Source organism: Mesoplodon bidens (assembly GCF_964165515.1).
Source record: "Mesoplodon bidens genome assembly, chromosome: 3".
Classification (NCBI taxonomy): Eukaryota; Metazoa; Chordata; class Mammalia; order Artiodactyla; family Ziphiidae; genus Mesoplodon; species Mesoplodon bidens.
In genome coordinates, this window is record NC_138178.1 from 31,335,645 (window position 1) to 31,347,747 (window position 12,103).

The following is a 12,103-nucleotide window of genomic DNA, read 5'->3' on the forward strand; positions in this document are numbered from 1 at the left end:
GTTGTTGGATTCTGTTTGCTAGTATTTTGTTCAGGAATCTTGCATCTATGTTCATCAGTGATATTGGTCTATAATTTTCTTTTTTTGTGATATCTTTTTCTGGTTTGGTATCAGGGTGATGGTGGCTTTGTAGAACAGATTTGGGAGTGTTCCTCCCTCTGCAATTTTTTGGAAGAGTTTGAGAAGGATGGGTGTTAGCTCTTCTCTAAATGTTTGATAGAATTCACCTGTGAAGCCATCTGGTCCTGGGCTTTTGTTTATTGGAAGATTTTTAATTACAGTTTCAACTTCATTACTTGTGAGTGGTGTGTTTATATTTTCTAATTCTTCCTGGTTCAGTCTTGGAAAATTGTACCTTTCCAAGAATTTGTCCATTTCTTCATGGTTGTCCATTTTATTGGCATATAGTTGTTTGTAGTAGTCTCTTATAATCCTTTGTATTTCTGCAGTGTCAGTTGTGATTTCTCCTTTTTCATTTGTAATTTTATTGATTTGCGTCCTCTCCCTTTTTTTCTTGATAAGTCTGGCTAAGGGTTTATCAATTTTGTTTATCTTCTCAAAGAACCAGCTTTTAGTTTTATTGATCTTTGCTATTGTTTTCTTTGTTTCTATTTCATTTATTTCTGCTCTGATCTTTATGATTTCTTTCTTTCTACTGACTTTGGGTTTTCTTTGTTCTTCTTTCTCTAGTTGCTTTAGGTGTAGGGTTAGATTGTTTATTTAAGTTTTTTTCTTGTTTCTTGAGGTGAGATTGAATTGCTATAAACTTCCCTCTTAGAATTGCTTTTGCTGTATCCCATAGGTTTTGGGTCATTGTGTTTTTGTTGTCATTTGTTTCTATGTATTTTTTAAATTTCTTCGGGGATCTTTGGTTACTTAGTAGCACACTGTTTAGCCTCCATGTATTTGTGTTTCATTATTTAAATTTATTTTTTTATCATTTTTTTGGCCATGTGGCAGGTGGGATCTTAGTTCCCTGACCAGGGATCAAACCCATGGCCCCCGCATTGGAAACATGGAGTCTTAACCACTGGACTGCCAGGGAAGTCTCCCTTGCTGGGATCTTGACAGGAATTAAACCTGTACAGCTATTTGGATAGAATCACCATCTTTCTTTTTTTATTGAAGTAGAGTTGATTTACAATGCCATGTTGATTGCTGATGTACAGCAAAGGGACTCAATTATACATATATATTCTTTTCATATTCTTTTCCATTATGGTTTATCACAGGGTATTGAATATAGTTCCCTGTGCTATACTGTAGGACCTGTTGCTTATCCATCCTATATGTACTAGTTTGCATCTGCTAATCCCAAACTCCCAGTCCATCCCTCTCCCCTCCCCCTCCCCCTTGGCAACCACAAGTCTGTTCTCTATGTCTGTGAGTCTGTTTCTGTTTCATAGATAGGTTCATTTGTGCCATATTTTAGAGAATCGCCATCTTTCTAAAGCTGAGTCTTCTGAGGCATGAACACAGTCCGTCTCCATGGTTTTCGAGGTTTGGTTTCATGGTATCATTTTCAGCATACAGATCCTGGGCAGCTTTCCTTAGTGTGCGTGTTTCGTGTTTCATTTTTCTCTGGAGCAGCTGTTGATGGCACTGGGTTTACACCTTTGGTTTCTGCGTGTTCATCGTCAGTACATGGGACTGACTCTGAATCAATTGGAGGGGATTCACTCATGTATCCCCTTGAATCCTGCAGCCTTGCTGAGTGCACTTATTAGCTCTAGAATTTTTTTTGTTTTTTTGGAGATTCTGTTATTGTTTTTTTAAACAATATTGTTTTGCTATTTATTAAAATAATAAAATAGTGATGAGGACATGGGTGCCCTAACTGGTGGCTTGTAAGTCAGCGCACTGCTTTGGCAAAGCATTTAGGATGCAGAGCCATGAAAATATTTTTGCCATTAGATGTGGTCATACTTCTAGAATCACAACCGGGGAGTAATGCAGAAAAAGGAAAACTAAGCATGCAGATAAGTTGTTGCCTTTTCCATAACAGTAAAAACTGAGGGGGACAATGAAGTCCATTAATAAGAGTTCAGGAAAATGTATTACACAAGCTGAATATATCACTACACATTATTAGGAAAAATGTTTTCGATCCGTTAGATGAAACCCTGGAGGTCCACCACGATTATGACTTCTATAAAAATGTAGGCACATGACACAACCCCGGAGAGGAGGGTGTGCAGAAATGAGAGTGACCAGCCTTGGGCCATAAGCTTTTCCTGTAATGCTGTCCTCATTTTTTAAGGTTTCTATTAATTACATATATTCAGAGCTAGGTCACATTTGTCACTCATGACTCTTTACATTTCCTTGAGGAACTCAACCACTGGATTTTCACTGACATTAAGAAACTTGGGGGACTTCCCTGGTGGAGCAGTGGTTAAGAATCCACCTGCCAATGTGGGGGACACGGGTTCGAGCCCTGGTCCGGGAAGATCCCACATGCCATGGAGCAACTAAGCCTGTGCGCCCAACTACTGAGCCTGTGCTCTAGAGCCCACGAGCCACAACAACTGAGCCCACGCACCACAACTACTGAAGCCCATGCACCTAGAGCCAGTGCTCTTCAACAAGAGAAGCCACCAGTGAGAAGCCCACGCACTGGAGTGAAGAGTAGCCCCCATTCTCCGTAACTAGAGGAAGCCCACACACAACAATGAAGACCCAATGCAGCCAAAAAGAAAAAATTAAATTAAAAAAAAAGAAACTTGGGATCAAGGGTGTGTACATATATCCAGTCTCATCAAATTATATACAGTAAATAGGCACAGGTGTTTTGCATATCAATTATACCTCAGTAAAGCTGTAGAAGAGAGAGAGAGGGAATTGGGATCAAAAAGAATCTGAAGGAATGAGTATTATTCAAAAGACTTTTAATATACTTGCTGGGTAATTTTTGAAAAGATTTTGAGAGTGTTAATAATGACAATGTCTAGGTTTGAAGTTTTCTAAGGAGAGAGGCAAGTATTTTTTCTTTTCTACATTTATACACTTGGTGTTGAGCACTTGCCCAATTACTTCCTTGGGATAAATTCCAGTGAGGGAAATTGCTGAGTCCAGGGGGATGTGTATTTTAGACTTGGATGTATTGACTACACTGTGTCCTGGAAGGGTTTTATAACGAGTTTATGTTCCCACCAAGAGTGTTTGTGACACCCCATGACATTGTCACTCCTGGGGACCTTTACCATCCTTGTAGGTGAACTTGACACACATAGGATTGAGCTTTTGCACCTTTTTACATATCTATCATCAACTTGTAGGTCTGTTTTGGGTCCCTTTATTTCTGTTGCAGTGGGGGGTTTTTTGTTTTTTGTTTTGTTTTTTTTTTGGTTTATAAGAAAAATATTTGTTAAATAGAGAAGTGAGAAAATGTGTAAGAGTGACTCTTTTTCTATTTATGGCAGGTTTGCTTCCCCAGTTCAGGCTTTGCTTCTCGAAGTCTGTTAACGAGGCCTTTGCCATACACAAGTTTACCATGTTTTTGTTGCTGTTGTCAAATTTATCAAGCTTTTCCTTTATGGTTTCTATCATGTTTACAAAGTCTTTCTCCCCCTCAAGGCGGTCGATTTATTCTCCCATATTTTCTTCTACTCTTACGGTATCTTAAAGAAGAAAAGGATTAATCGTCCCGAAGAATTTTTTTTTTTTTTTTTTTTTTGCGTGTGATATGTGAGGTCTGGCTCATCTTTGTTGTTCCAGGTGGACTCATGGGACTGATGGTCTCAAAGTATCTCTCAGGAGGGCGGCGGCAGGCAGTGGGGGATGGGGGGCACCGAACACGTGTGCTCTGCAATGGGTCCGCTTTCCGCCAGCTCCCACTCGGTGGCCTGCCACCTTCTTCCCCGCCCTCTCTCAGCAGAGTGTCCTCGGCTGTGGTCTGGGGGTGACTGGGTGGGCCCTGGGCACAGGACATGTGCACAGATGTGGGGCTTGCAGGGCCCCTGGGAGCAGAGAAGTTCCCCCAGGACCCACAGGAAGAGAGGAAGGAACAGATCTCAAAGCCTCCCCCACTGTAAGAGTTCAGGCTGCTGTGGTTCTTACCATGTGTTCCCCAGGCGGGCCACTCGCCTGGAACATCTACTTCAGTGGGGGGAGGGGGGCAGTGAGGAGCCTTAGGGAGGGGCGCCCTGGGCTGGTCTGGTGATGGGAGAGAAGAGGGTAGAGGGCAGCGCTCCTCAAGCCCTGAGGTGCATACAGGTCCACTGGGGACCCTGTTTAGACAGATTCTGGTCCAGCCTCCACCCCAGGGGCCACCTGCGGAGAAGCAAGGGGTAAAGCCCAGGGTAAGCAGCATGACATGACCGGTCCAGAGCAGCGGTTCTCACACTCGGGGCATCAGAATCCCCTGGGGCTTGTTCAAACCCTGATGGCCGGGCCCACCCTCGGAGCCGGGCAGGGCTGGACTGAGGATGTGCATTTTGGCACAGTTGTAGGGGGGTTTGTTCTCAGAGGGCTGGGCTACCCCACCTGCCTGACAAGGGGCTGCACTCTGGGCCCAAGCTGCACCCCCTGCGTGGGGTGGGCACCGGCGCCTGGCTGGGGTGCCCTGGGGTCCCTCAGAGCCCCGGCCTCTCTCTGCATGGGCCTGCCCATTGAGCACGTGACCCCCACCTTCCTGTACTTCAGACCCCCCAGGGGATGCCCTGAATGGGAGATGCGGCTGGTTTCTGACTTGGAGTCTCTTGTGGAGACCCATACCCCTCCTGGAATGATTCTTGGGGGATCATCTGGTTCCCCCATCCTTTCTACACAGAGCACTATCAGCCTGGGCAGGATTTCCACGCCCACAAGATGACAGGGTTTGTCCAGGTTTGGAGTTTGGAGGGTGGGCTGCCCCCACCCCCTGGGAGGACCCTGGGTGGCGGACGGGCGTGTGGGCGGCGCTGTCCCTCATGGGGGCGGCTTGGTAGTTGCCCAGCACCAGCGCTAACGCCGTGTCCTTTGCCTTGCAGCGCCAGCCGACAGCTCCAGCCTGCGGGCCCCCGAGGGCACTGCCACGCCGGGCCTGAGCCGCCCACCCTCCGACGGCCCCACAGGCGCTCTGCTGCCTGCCGCACACCCGTGCCGCACGTCCCCTGAGGGCCCCCCCCACAGCACGCGGGTGCGGCCAGGTCCCAGGCGCGTGGCCCGCTCCGCCAGCGACCCCACCTCGTGCGCATCCAGGATGGCAGGTACAGCTGGCCCAGCCCCGTGTCCCCAGGGCATGCCTGGCTCTGCCCGGACGCTGCAGGACTTAGTGCCCCCTGGGAGTGGAGTCCAGCCCTGCGCCCTGCCTCAGGGCCACACGGGGAATGTGGTCTCGACGTCCAGAGCCTGTAAGGGGGGCGGACAGTCTGGGGCCCCTGCTGTGCTCCCACCAGGCTTGCTGCTCTGGCCAGGAAGGCGGGAGGGAGGAGGAAAGGTTTGGGGTGATGACAGCCCTCCAGGAGGGTCCGCCAGCCCCGACGTTAGCCTGTGGGCTGCACACCAGCTCTGGGGCACGAGAAGGTCCTAGGGTCAGGCAGGGCCCACAGTCTGTATCTGTCTGTTAGCTGGGGTGGCTCTCCCCCCAGGACCAGCCTGGGTAACACACCTGTGGGAAGTGCCAGTGTCTGCTGAGCAGTCTGGTGGGACCAGCTCCACGCAAGGTGTGGCTGCATCTCGGTGACAGTGCTGTGGAGGTGGGTGTCCGCCAGCCGATGCCGGCCAGGGCAGACACGGGTGTGTTCTCGACAGCACTTCACGGGCGCCCTGGGCCGCACTCAGCGTGTGGCCCAGAACTGCGTCAGAGTCGCCCACATGAAGTCAGCATGGCCAGTGCCCTCCCAGGCCGGGGGACCTGGCACCAGAGTCCTGTGCCCGGCAGCCCAGGAATCTGCACTTCAACCAGCCCCCCAAGGGGTCTTGTACGTCCTGAAGTAGGAGGACCCCCATCTCCTCCCGGGTTGCTATTTTTGAGTGGGAGGATGTGCCTTTACTGTGCCAGTAAAGGCCGGTGAGCCCTTGGCCACAATGCCATCGCCGTGGGGACTTGTCCATATAGCACAAGTGAAGGAACCTGGAGGAGGCCAGTGGTGCCTGGACTGGTCAGGGTCTTAACCAGCTGGACCCCAAGGAGACTAGATCCCGTCCCGCCCCAGAACCGCGTCCCTGTGAGGAGCCAGCAACACTCACAGGCAGCTGCCCAGAGGTGCCCTGCTGGGAAGTGCTGGGCTTTGCTTCTGCAGCTCTTCGGTCCGCATCCCTCCTCCTGCCCTCCTGCACCCACCTGCCAACTCACGCCGAGACGCCTCTGCCAGAACCTTCTCCTGGAGATGCCCCTCGGCTGGTGTACTCCTGGTTCAGATGTCTCTTGCCCTGTTAGGGCTAACACTCCCCAAACGGGGCTCCCTGATGACTGCACCCCCCCACACACCCAGTGAAGTTCATGCTCCACAAACCCTGACAGGTTAGGGATGGACTGGCAGAGCAGCGGTGGCTTGATTACAAGTCGTCACCCCTGCATCCTCCTCACCGCCCTGTCGCCTCAGCCTCCTCTCGGCTGCGTGACAGTTACTCTTGTGCACATGCCTCCCAGGGGCCCGGACCCCCAGATGCAGATGGGGATTGGGATGAGGGACACTGGGTTTGTCAGTGGCACCGGCCTGCTCCCCTGTGCCCGGGGCCACGCTGAGGAAGTGACGGGCCCTGGGGACGCCACCTGCCCCAGGTGGGAGCCACCTGGGCGCCGGCTGGCTTAAATTCAGGAGTTTTCCTCTGCCGCTCTTGCATCTGAAATCCATTTCTTATCCTCAGGAGGGTTACTACGGTGTTATCGGGAATTCCTTTTCCCCGGCTGTGTGTTAACTGAATTCTCTTTCTGGTTAAGGCGATGCCTCGTCACACACCCCATCCTGCAGCCAGGATCTCGAAGCAGGACTGTCCCGGGCTGCACGGGGAACCGGTGAGACGCTCTTTTTCTGAAACCCTTTGATAACCACAGTGTGGGGGGCAGGGGTGACCAGAGGTCCTTGGCTGCCTTGTGTCTAAACACAGCCCCTCCCAGGGTCACCCAGGCACGCGATGCCCCAAATCTCTGGGCTTTGGAAGATGGGCCTGCCCTCCCTCCCCTGCTCTCTTGGCAGATGTATTAGAGGCTACAGCTAATTTAACACCACACAGCTGTTTGTGTCACTGTATTTATGAGATTCTCTTTGGAGGGGAGACGGGCCCCCGTGTGGATCTTATACAGTTTCACATGCTTAAGTGCCAGGCTTGCTCGCTGCCACCAGAAATACCCCAGACCACCCAGAACGTGTTTCCTTGTGTGACTTGAAACGTAGATTGAGCAAGCCAGGTCTTCATCTGGTCCTTGGCGAGTTGGTCACAGCTGACCGCCCAGAGCTGCTTTCTTTGGAGGGTCATCTGGAGCGGCCGAGGCCCGCTGGTAGCTGGTGCCATTTCCCTGCCCTTGGCCTGGGGAGCGTTGAGCACAAGGCCCTGGGCTTCGGGCGACTCCGCTGCCTCGTGAGAGGTGGCTGCTGTCTCTGCCCTTGACGTGGGGAAGGGGCTGTCATTGCCCCTCTGCCACGCCCAGCTCTGCTCTTAAGGCAGACGTTGTCTCTAAATGCCACCCAACCCACAAGGGCGAAGGTCACTGAGCTGGGGAAGGGTGAGAAGGGGCAGCCCCCCTGCGAGCTGGGGAGTTCCAGCAGAGAGGCACACAGAATGGAGAGCCTGCCCTGCCCTGCCCTCCTCTCGCTGGCCGGCTTCGAGTCTCGCCCTCCCATCTCCGGCCCTCGGCTCCAGGAGGCTGCGGGCCCTCTAGGTGACTGCAGGCTGAACTCAGGGCTGCGAGGGGCCAGGCCATGCCAGGGGACATGCGAAGCCAGGGCCAGCTGGGGAACACAGAAATCCCAGCGGAAAGCTTGTCCCAAGCATCCCTGTTTGCTTTTCAGAGAAGTTAGTGGACGGCTGCCTTCTGTTTTGTGTCGGGTGTTTTCAGATTGTGCGTTTTCCCTTGGTTTCCAGCTTCCTTGTCTCACTCTGTCATGGTTGCCTGTGCCTGTCGGCCCCAGCTTTCACCCCACAGGGAACCAGAAGCCTGGAAAATGGACCAGCGGTTAAAGCCAGAGGCCTTACAGACAGTCTCCAAAGAGCGGCCGCACTCCTTAGTGGACAGCAAGGCCTACGTGGACGCCAGGGTTTTGGTGGCTAAGTTCTTGGAACACTCGAGCTGCTCCCTTCCCATGGAGGTGAGGCACGTGGTGGGCTCCGCGCGCTCGGCTATCCCCTCCGAGGAGCGCCACATGGAGGAGGCCGTCCTCAGCACCCGTGTCCTGGACCAGCTGTGAAGGCGCCTCCGTCTGGATGTGGACATGGATAGACCTGGTGCCACAGTCCCTGCCGGGGACGCCGAGCCTGTGGGGAGAGGCTGCTGCCCGGGTGGCTCAATCCTCCAAGGGGACCCCGTCGGCTGTTTTCTGGGGGCTGACACTTCCTACCTGCCCCAGTGATACAGTGGATGACTCTCTCGTGTCCATTGTGAATTCTTCCCTGTTGTCAGGCAGGTGGCACCTTGAACTAGCCACATGACAGCGATCCAGTGGCAGGGGACACGCGTGTAGCTAAAGAAACTGAAGTCTCTTCACAATCGGGGCCATGGAAGAGTAGGAGTCTCCCGCACCCCAGTCCCCACCCCCCGATTTAGTTTAGTGTTTACAGGGGAAGAGGAGTCCGTCAGGCAGTGAGCCCATTTCCCCTTGCGGTTTGAAGCAATGATCAACCCTTTCTTAGAGGCTGATTTTTAAGAAAATAAGTCATTCTAGCCCAGATGGCAGTGGGGGTCCAGCCTTATGCCCGCAGGGCGACAGGGCCACCCTGTGAACAAACATACAATGAGGGACTCCCCAGGGGGGCCCGGCCACCCTGTGGCAAGGGGCTTTGAGGGCCCACCACCCCCCCCCCCGCCCCGCACCTTGTCTCCCGGGCAACCCCTCCCTGCCTCTCCCCGCTCCAGGGCATTTTCCCAGCTTCCTCTCTGGCTGTCTCTCTACTGTCTCTTTAACCAGCTCAGCACAGAACACTTTGAGAGGTTATTTGCCCCGTAACAATAAGCCCCCATGGCGAGCCCCCGGGGTTCTCTCACATCTGCCCTCGCCAGACTGGCCTCAAGGGCTCTCTGATGACCCAGAGCAGCCCCTTCCCCAGCCAGGCGGCATCTGCTTTGGAAGATGCCGCCTGTCGACCACTCCTTTCTGTGAACCACCCCCACCTTGAGCTGGGTGCACAGAAGCCTCCTCGGCCACAGCAGCTTGGGTGCCCTGGACCTTCTTGGCCCCCCGGGCCGCCCTGTTCTGGCGACCTCAGCAGCAGCTGCTTCCCAACCAGGGTCCTGGAGCAGCGCTGTCCTCAAGGACTTTCTGCAGCCATAGGGATACCTGTGCCATCCTGGAGTGTGGCTGGCGGCTCCTGCGTGGGACAAGGGAGCCGGAGACCACAGCTCTCAACCAAGAGCCCATGGCCCAACACAGGGAGTGCCGGGGGCGGGCTGGGAGGTGCCCAGCACTGCCGGGTGTCCAGCAGCCCAGGGCTGCACCCCCCACCCCCGTAGCCAGTGTGCTGGGGTGTGTGGGGGGAGCAGGGATGGGGCTCGCGGGGGTGTTTCCAGCCCAGACATCCCGAGGAGCCCCTCGACACCAATGTAGGTGGCCCGCGGTGCCAGTCAGCTGCCAACGCTTTGCTTTCTAATGTTATCATTGGTCACTGCCGTCCAGAGGTGAGAGCTGGACCAATATATAAATCAGGCCTTGTGACGATAACCGGAACTTCTCTGCTTGAGACATCACAGAGGAGAATTTATGAGCACTTTATCCAGACTATAAAATGGGAAATCTCTACTCTAATTTTTCTCAACTGAGGGCTTTTGAAGTCCCCAAAAGTAAATCTCTCTGCAGGTAAAGTAAACTGATGGTTTTTCCAAGGGGCCTCCCCTAAGCCTTCCAGCAAAGCGTGGATGGCCCCAGCGCCCTGGCCTCTGCATCAAGGCGTCTCTGGGGTGGCAACCAGAGCTTAGCAGGCTGCAGGGGTCTCACCTGGGTGGGGGGCTCACGTCAGGTTTGGGGGCTCACACAGCAGGGCCCTGGGCCGAGCCTGCAGGTCTCAGACAGGCTGCCTCTCAAGTGAGGCCAGCCCTTGCGTCCGCCCCGCACCTCACGGGCATCAGAATTGTTACTCTGCAGCGGGATGGGTGACCTCCAGGAGGCCTGGCCTGGTGCTCTGTGTCCTTTGCTTCCCCTCCCTGCAGGGGGCCATGTCTCCTGCCTCCGAGCACCTGCCACAGCCTGTGCCTCCACCTGGGTGCAGGTAGGTACTCTGGCCCGAAGCCCACCGGCCGGCCGTTCTCAAGTGCTCGGCCCTCACACGTGTTCTCATGCTCAGTTTTGTGTTTGTTCTCACAGCATCTCTGTCTTGCGGGTGAGCACACTGTACCCAGTTCTACAGCGCTGGGCTGGCACCTTCTGAGGGCCCACGTCGGCTCCTGCAGGGCCTAGGTTCCTGGATCCCAGGAAAGGTCAGGTGCCTGGCAACGGGCCGGGGTCTGACTCCCCAGCCCGGGTACCTTCAACCCCACTCTGCTCAGTGGCACCTGGGAACCAGCGGCCCCGGCATCGAGCGCCCTGAGCCCCAGGCTGTGTCGGCTCATGGCCAAGGGGAAAGGCAGTGTCCCCCCGTCACTGGTGCGCCCTCATCCAGTCGGCCCTGGTCTCCCCGCTCTCGTTAACACGTCAGCAGGCAGGTCCCCACGGGCTGCGCTGGAAGCCGAGGCCCAGGATGCCCCCTGCACAGGGCCCGGGGCCTGTGCTCTCCTGGACCTCCCCCACCAAAAAGAGGGCCAGCACAGGGCCAGTGCCTGTCTGGCACTGCCATCAGACCCCCCCCACCCAGGGACCACAAGGATGCTGGGATGGAGGAGCTCCAGACCCCTACTGTTGCAAACAGGGGGCGCTTATCCTTCACAAGGACTTAAGGGCTCCTTCAGCTGGTGACAATGATACAAATTAAATGCGTGTAACAAACCACGTAAAAGAAAGCTTATTTCGAATGGATATTTTCTCCCCCACAGCTGTATTGATCCACAGATGCTGCTATTAAGGCAGTATTTATAGGAAATTGTTTTCAAGCCTGTTTGTACAACTGGCAGGCTGTATTTATTTAATGTACCTCAAGGTGTTTTCATAATGATCAGTGTTTTAATAAAAACTATTTCTGGCCTCTGTGTCTCTGAGGTCTAACCAGGACAGACAGATGCCGAGAGCCGTGTGTACTGCTGGTGACCAGGTGCCGAGCGAGGGCTCAGGCCGGGCAACCGACCACGGAGTGTGACCCACCCCTGGCACGCGACTGTGTTTCCTAACATCCTTCTGGAGACAGACCCTGGGGGTATGAGGGGAGAGGGCAGGCGCCCGGCCCACAGCTGTCCCTCTGTGGGACATGTCCCCCAGCTTCTGGGAGGAATGCAGGCCCCTGGCTTAAAGCTCTTTTTTTTTTAATGTGTATCACATGATGGGACACCTACCCCCACCCCCACCCCCACCGTCATCTGCTAGCCATGGGTTTCCTCTCCGGAGCCCATTCACCTGCCTCATTCTGGGCGCTGCAGGGCCATACCCCTGGGCCCCCCTGAGCCGAGGCCCCTTCCCTCCAGCTCTCACCCCGGGGTGTGGGCCATCCCTGCCTAGTGGCTCACGGCATGGAACTAAGATCCCGGCCAGAGAAGGGGCCCGGCTTGCCCAATGTCCCTTGATAACATGCTGGAACACCACCCAGGGCTTCTGACCAGAGCCCATGCTCTCCCCAGCTCCCCATGTCAGGGGACACCAGGACCAGGACGGTGACCACAGAACGCAGTCAGTGATGGGAGCACTGCCAAGTCCTGCTATCAGGCAAGACGGGCTGCAGGGCGGCCCCAGGGAAGGAGCCAGGCTATAGGTGGGCCGGCTTTCTGCTCTATACACGCACACACCTCTCCCAGAGATGATTCCCATCTGAACCAGGAGAAGCCTGAGCCTCCCACTCTCCCTTATCCAATTAGTCAGGAGCTTGTCTCCTGCGGGGATAGTGCCTG

The 12,103-nt window shown here is 54.4% G+C and overlaps 1 protein-coding gene across 1 annotated transcript in view; it reads left to right on the plus strand.

The window, feature by feature from the left end:
- The window catches only part of ENTREP2 (endosomal transmembrane epsin interactor 2), a gene marked incomplete at its 5' end in the record, with an annotated part of 374,409 nt that extends 364,423 nt beyond the window's left edge, over positions 1–9,986 (plus strand). Inside the window, 3 exons of the mRNA XM_081227296.1 lie at positions 4,971–5,189; positions 6,866–6,940; positions 8,008–9,986. Of these exons, the coding sequence (XP_081083422.1) occupies positions 4,971–5,189; positions 6,866–6,940; positions 8,008–8,330 (617 nt within the window). The 3' untranslated portion in view covers positions 8,331–9,986. The remainder of the gene's footprint in view (positions 1–4,970; positions 5,190–6,865; positions 6,941–8,007) is intronic.
- Between the last annotated feature and the right edge of the window lie 2,117 nt (positions 9,987–12,103).